The sequence below is a fragment of the Trichosurus vulpecula genome, chromosome 8 (genome assembly GCF_011100635.1).
Source record: "Trichosurus vulpecula isolate mTriVul1 chromosome 8, mTriVul1.pri, whole genome shotgun sequence".
Classification (NCBI taxonomy): Eukaryota; Metazoa; Chordata; class Mammalia; order Diprotodontia; family Phalangeridae; genus Trichosurus; species Trichosurus vulpecula.
Genome location: NC_050580.1, coordinates 183,087,553 through 183,094,150, shown reverse-complemented (window position 1 = coordinate 183,094,150; position 6,598 = coordinate 183,087,553). Strand labels below are relative to the sequence as shown.

The following is a 6,598-nucleotide window of genomic DNA, read 5'->3' as shown; positions in this document are numbered from 1 at the left end:
GATTAAAATATCTGGGAATCATCTGCATAGATATGATAATTTGACTTATGGGAGCTGATGAGATCACAGAATGGGATGGTATAGAGTGAAAAGAGAAGAGGCCCAAAGACAGAGGGCCAATTATTTTATTAGGGAGTTCAAACTTGTTGATTTTTAATATTGTATTACAAGTAGTAGAGAGGAGAGTGGGTACCTTTATTCCTGGATCCCCTCACACCTCTCTCTCCTAACTCCTGCTTGATGCTAGAAACTGTCCATAAGCTCTCATAATATTTTTTTTTAATTTTCATTTTTTAAAGAGGTTATAGTAGATATTCTTTGGAGAAAGCTCTACTTCTGAATATGATAATTAATGACCCTTGTTAAAGTAATATTTTGATGTTAATGGTTATTCTAATCTAGAAATAGCCCAGGGACTTGTTAACTATCATGTACAGTTTTAGCCAAGTTAGATTATTCATAATAATTGTGCCACAAGGGATGGTGTCCATCAGGCCATAAGCCACAGGTTCTTCCCCCCCCATACTTCCACCCTATCCCCAAAACACACACTTCTGTTAAATGAAATTAGCAAACACTGATTATATGGAATCTGGAGTCAAAACCTACAGCAATTTCTGTTTTCTACTGAATGCCACCTTGTGACCTACGATATAGGGATGTGAGCAGATTCAGTCTTTATGCAGAATTGTATATGTTCAATGTTTTCTTCTTTGTTGTATTGTATTCTCTCATTCATTGTCATGATTAAGTGCAACAAAAGGAGCCCATAACAAATCATTAATTACTTCTTGATCTTTAATTCTTTGAAAAAGATACAAACTGTTAAAAGTTTCTCTTTGACATATAACAATTTTGATACAGCAATTTAAGACGTACTGAGTCACCTTTACTCATTTTTATTGTCATTAGACCTAAAATAAAGAGTGAAACTTCTCAATCAATTTATCAATAAGAAATAAATAAATTGGCCAAGTGTTTTGCATCCAAAAACAAAATAGCTTATTACCATGTTGGCAACAAGGAGATGAATTTTTTTAGCCATAGGAAATCATAAAGATGACAGAGAGATTGTAATTTTTATGAGTTGTCCAAATAAATGAAATCTGAGTGAATTGAAATATTGAATTTTTAAATATATCTAGTCTATTTTCTAGAATGTTTATTAGTTACATTCTTAACATAATAGCACTAGCTACTTGATTTATATAGTGCCTTAAGGTTTGCAAAAACACTTTAAAAGTATTATCTCATTTTATTCTTACAACAAACCTGAGAGGTTAGTATTATTATTTCCATTTTACAGATGATAAAACTGAGGCAGATAGAGGTTAAATGATATACCCAGTGTCACACGGTTATGAAGTGTCTGGGGCCAGATTTGAATTCTGGTCTTCCTGACCCTAAATACAGCACTCTATCCATTATTCCATCCATCTTAATATTAAGACTCATATAAAAGGTTTACCTGGATCTAACATGCTGAGTCCTCAATTTCCTCATGGCCACCTTCATTTCCTGATTTCTCAGAGTATAAATAATGGGATTCAATAAGGGTGTGATAACAGTATAAAACACAGAGAGAATTTTAGTTCCTGAAAAGTTGCTAAAAGGCCAAGCATAAATGAAGATACATGGGCCAAAGAAAAGAGTCACCACGGTGATATGAGCAGACAATGTAGAAAGAGCTTTGGAGAGTCCACCAGAGGAGTGATTATGTACAGTGAACAGAATGACAGTGTAAGACACAAGCAATAGAATGAAGCAAATCAGTGAGAGTAGCCCACTGTCAGCAATGACAAAGAGTTCTAGGATGTAGGTGTCCTTACAGGCAAGTTTGATCACTAGGGGAAGGTCACAGAAAAGATTGTCTACAATATTGGGTCCACAAAAGGGCAAATTTACCATTAAAACCATTTGGCTCATACTGTGTATGAAACCAATTGTCCATGAGAATAGCACAAACCCATGGAGCAGGCGACGGCTCATGATGAAAGTATAATGAAGAGGTTTGCAAATAGCAACATATCTGTCAAAGGCCATGGCAATGAGGAGAGTCATCTCACTACCCCCAAATAAATGCATGAAGAACATCTGAGTCATACATCCCCATAAGGATATGGTCCTCTGTTCCCTGAGCAAGTCTGCAAACATCTTGGGTGTAGTAACAGTGGAGAGACACATGTCCAAAAAGGAGAGGTTGCCAAGGAGGAAATACATTGGAGAGTTCAGATGGGAACTAAATGTCACTGTGACCACAATGAGGAGGTTTCCCATAACAGTGGCACCATAGAGCACGAAAAAGAAAATAAAATAGAAAATCTGAAGTTCCCATGATCCAGAGAGACCTAGCAAAACAAATTCAGAAATTGTGGATTTATTTAGGAGATCCATTAGTCCAACTATTAGGTGTTCCAGGTGTCCTTTAAAGGAAGAGAAATCAGAAAAAAATTATTAAGTTTCTGTTCTTAAATTATTACTATTTATTTTTATAATAGAATAAGACTAGATTTAAAAAAAAAAAAGAAATATATCATTAAAATACCTTGAAGCATAAACTGTTTTGGTAGTCCCTAAAAGGATATTATCTTGTAGATCAAGCTGACTTACAATGACAATTTGGTAGTTTTGTAATTAAATAACCATTTCAGGAGTCTAACACAGAGTCTCTACTAAAGTCCTCTCAGTGGCCAATAGTATTGTTTTGTTTGTTTTATCAGACTTACTGGTTCTGGGATCCTCCTTATATGAAACACTCTACCCATGCAGATCCACTGTCCTTGAAACAACTTGTATATAGTATTAGAAAGTTAGCTGAGGACACTGAGAGTTTAAATGGCCTAAGGTTACATAGCCAGAAGATGTCAGAGGGAGAACATAAACCCAGTTCCTCCTGACTCTGAGAACAGTTCTCTATTCACTACTCCTCATACCTCTAACATTGTTAGACATCAAAAGGTATTACTTTTACCATTGGTATTGACTCTTTCCAATTTTCTTCACTTGTTCAAAAAATTGGAAAACAACAAAATTGCCTGATGATTTTTGATTCTATTGTTCAGCTGTATTTTCAAATAGTGCTAAATGATTTAATTCCCATTTCTTCCATATCTATAGTATTTTCATAATGCTCCTCTGGTAATCTGAGATAGTTTATGTCTAGCAATAAGTCTATGCATGGAAAATTTACTCTCATTTTTATTTCCTTATAAAGGTTAGAGTACAATATAAAGGTTGGTCCATAGATGCACAAAATCTGAGAGGGAAATGGACCTTAGGGATCACCTAGTCCAACTTATACCTGAACAAGCATGCTCTCTATAGCATATATGACCAACCAGCAGTCAACTATCCTTTCCCTGAACACCTCTACTAAAGAGTAACTCATTCCAGTCTTAAAAAAACTGTACTTATTTGGACTTTTTAATATTAAATCCAAAATCTGTCTTTTTGAAAATTCCTTTTACTGTCCCTAGTTCTGAACATGTGGAGGTTTGCAGAACAAATCTATTCTCTCTTCCATAGCCCTTCAACCACTCAAAGATGTCAATCATAACCCCTCCTCCTATAAAATCTCTCTACTCCATGCTAAATGTTCATAGTCCCTGCAATTAATGCTCAATAAAACAAGCCATTAAGTTATTTTCTTAATCTAGTCACTTCCATCTAGATACCCCATAGTATGCAAAAGTTATTCCTAAAAATTATCATCCAGGATAGAACCCAATGCTTCAGATGTGCTCTGATTGGGGCAGAGCACAGTAGGAATATCACCTCATTTCTGAACACTGTGACCCTCAGTGTAGCCTAAAATGACTTTTTTGCCATCATATCACACTGTCGAATCATTTTTATGCTTGTTATCCATTAAAACTTTCGGATCTATTTCAGATAAACTATTATCTTGTGATATATACCTTATATTACACTTGCAATGTTGATTTTTTTTTGAATGCAGAAACCATTTTGGTTTCTTGTCTTTCTTTTTCCTCTTCCCTCACTCTCAATAAACTTGGAATTAGTTTTATTCCTTCTCTTTCCCTTATTCACCATATCTATTTGGTCAGAATTTACTGAAACTTATTTGACTGTTATTCCTATTAAATTTCACCACATAATATCCAGTCAAATGTTCAAACATATCAATATATTTTTGGATCCATTCTTTATCATCTCCCTCATTTTATCTGAAGGCATTAAATGAAATGCACCAAAGAGATGGTAAATTACTAGACTTTCACTAATATTTCTTTACTAGAGGTATCATAATTTGAGCCTGGCTGTCTATTCACAGACAATTTTAAAGCTCAAGATATTTTTCTTCTAGACCTACAATGCCATGATTGTATGTCACAGAATCTCTGAGTTGGAAATTACATCTGAGGTCACCTAGTTCAACCTGTACCTGATTAGAAATCCTTTCCACAATATTCCCAAGAAGTTGTCTCCCAGCCTCTTCGTTAGAAGCTCTCTAATGACTGGAAATACATTATCTACATAGATACCTTATGGTTCTTTTAGACTACTTTGATTATTACCAAGAGTCTATCCATTCTTTTATTGATCCTATATCTGCCTTTTTGTTTTGAATTTAGAACTAGGTGACAGGGATTCAAATTCAAATGCATTAAAACTCTAAAACTTATATACATTCAGTTCTTAGTCCCACAGTATTGGAAGGACAGTGAAGAGCAGGAACATATACAAAGAGTGGGGTCAATTGGGATTGGATAGAGATTTGAAACTATAGCAGTCAACAGTTGTTTAAAGGGACTGGGGATGTTTGGGAATAAAGTTGTAAAAATTAAAGAGAAACATGGAATTTGGAGAATAGGAAGAGTCTTTGAACAGGTGATGAGGGGGAACTTCATTTCTACATGATGGACAAGAGACTTACAGAAAGATCATTTGAAATAACATGTAAAATGCATTGCAAACAAAATGCTACCTATGTATTAGCTATTACCATTAGTGGCAAGGGGGAAATGATAGCTATATTCACATATTTAAGGCAGTATATGGAAGGGGGTTATAATTGCTCTGCTTGGTTCTGTAGAGCAGGAATGTTATCAATGGATAGAGAAGGATTTTGTGTCAATGCAAAGAACAGCTCCCTAATTGTTAGCATCATCCAAAAATGGGATGTTATGCATAGGTGTATCCATAGACATTTAATTATTTAAGAAAAACATGTCTTAAACCCAGTCCCCTTTCCTAACATCTCCATTGGTGTTAAAGGCAAGATCATTTTATTATTTTCTTCTCTTTTTCACTTTTCTCCCCTTGCTTCCATAAACGTGGAGTTAGTTTCATTTTCTTCCTTTCTTTTGTTCACCATAACCATATAGTCACCACTTGCTTTCACTTGTTCCTCTTTCAACTGTTTCTGCATTCCATCATACCTTTCCATTTCCTCAGTCACCACTGTACAACGGATTTTCTGTCTATAGTCCCTAGATGTTCTATTCCATTGTTTTATACATAGCTGTTTGAATCATGTTTTTCAGATACCACAATGTGAACTTTACTCACAAGTTCCAGAATTTGCTATACTTCTACATTCGCTATTGAATCAGTTCTATCTGTCCTGTCCACCTCCAGGTTGATGTATCTTTTCTTCCTTGATACTCCCTCTATTATAACTTGGCCGATCCTACTTTTAACTATTTTTTCTTTCTTGTTAATATGTTTTGCCTTAGTGATTTCACTCAGGTGACTTCCTCTGCTATCCTGACCTTAGAAATCTCTGCCAATTTATATTCTTGCAATAGTCAATTGGTTGAAAACTGAAAAAAAACCTCAATCAAAATAGTTATTTGGAATTGAATAGTTTAAAAGTATAATTCATTTAATTCAGCAGGACTTCAAAAGTATTTATATGCTGTCTAGTCAGAATGGTTTCATATGTAGAAACAATGCAATAAACAACTTTTCTTATTCAAGTTCTTTTTAAGATGCAGATAAGTACAATGAAATATCACCTTTTGGCTATAGTGACAAGTAAGAGTATGTGCCCAGTCAGTATTAATAACACTTAACATCACATCTTCTTTATGGGGATTTTGGCCCTCATGTAAACCCTGATATATAGACATGTCCGTCGAAATCTATCAGAACACAGCTCTTTATACAATCTTCGCAATCAACTTATATGAATATAATTTTGCCTACCTACCTATTCTAAAGGTACACCCAGAGACATAGCAGCATGTTGAACTTGAGTATCTTTGCTTCTCAATCATCATTACTCTCCACCACCATGTTGATATATATATATACATATATATATATATATGTATATATATATATATATATATAGACAGAGAGAAATGGAGATAAATAGATAGATAGATAGATAGATAGATAGATAGATAGATACCTTATCCCCACTCCTTGCCTTCCAGTCCTTCCTTTCTTTAAGGAAAAAACAAAATCTGTTTTGGATTATTGAATTAATGCTAATGTATGCCGTACAGCCTTGGGACTTCCAAGAGCTATGGGACTTATTAAAAAAAACTGAACCAGCTTCCTTGGTATTATGAAGGAGGGAATCTAAATCCTCTTGGTCATTCTTGAAAAGAAAGAATAGCTCTTTATA

The 6,598-nt window shown here is 34.6% G+C and overlaps 1 protein-coding gene across 1 annotated transcript; it reads right to left on the bottom strand.

Annotated features, from left to right (window-relative positions):
• Positions 1-1,464: 1,464 nt before the first annotated feature.
• Positions 1,465-2,397, bottom strand: LOC118829048 (olfactory receptor 4L1-like). The gene has a single exon (XM_036735981.1). The coding sequence runs from the start codon at positions 2,392-2,394 to the stop codon at positions 1,465-1,467; it is 930 nt and encodes a 309-aa protein (XP_036591876.1). The 5' UTR covers positions 2,395-2,397.
• Positions 2,398-6,598: the final 4,201 nt, after the last annotated feature.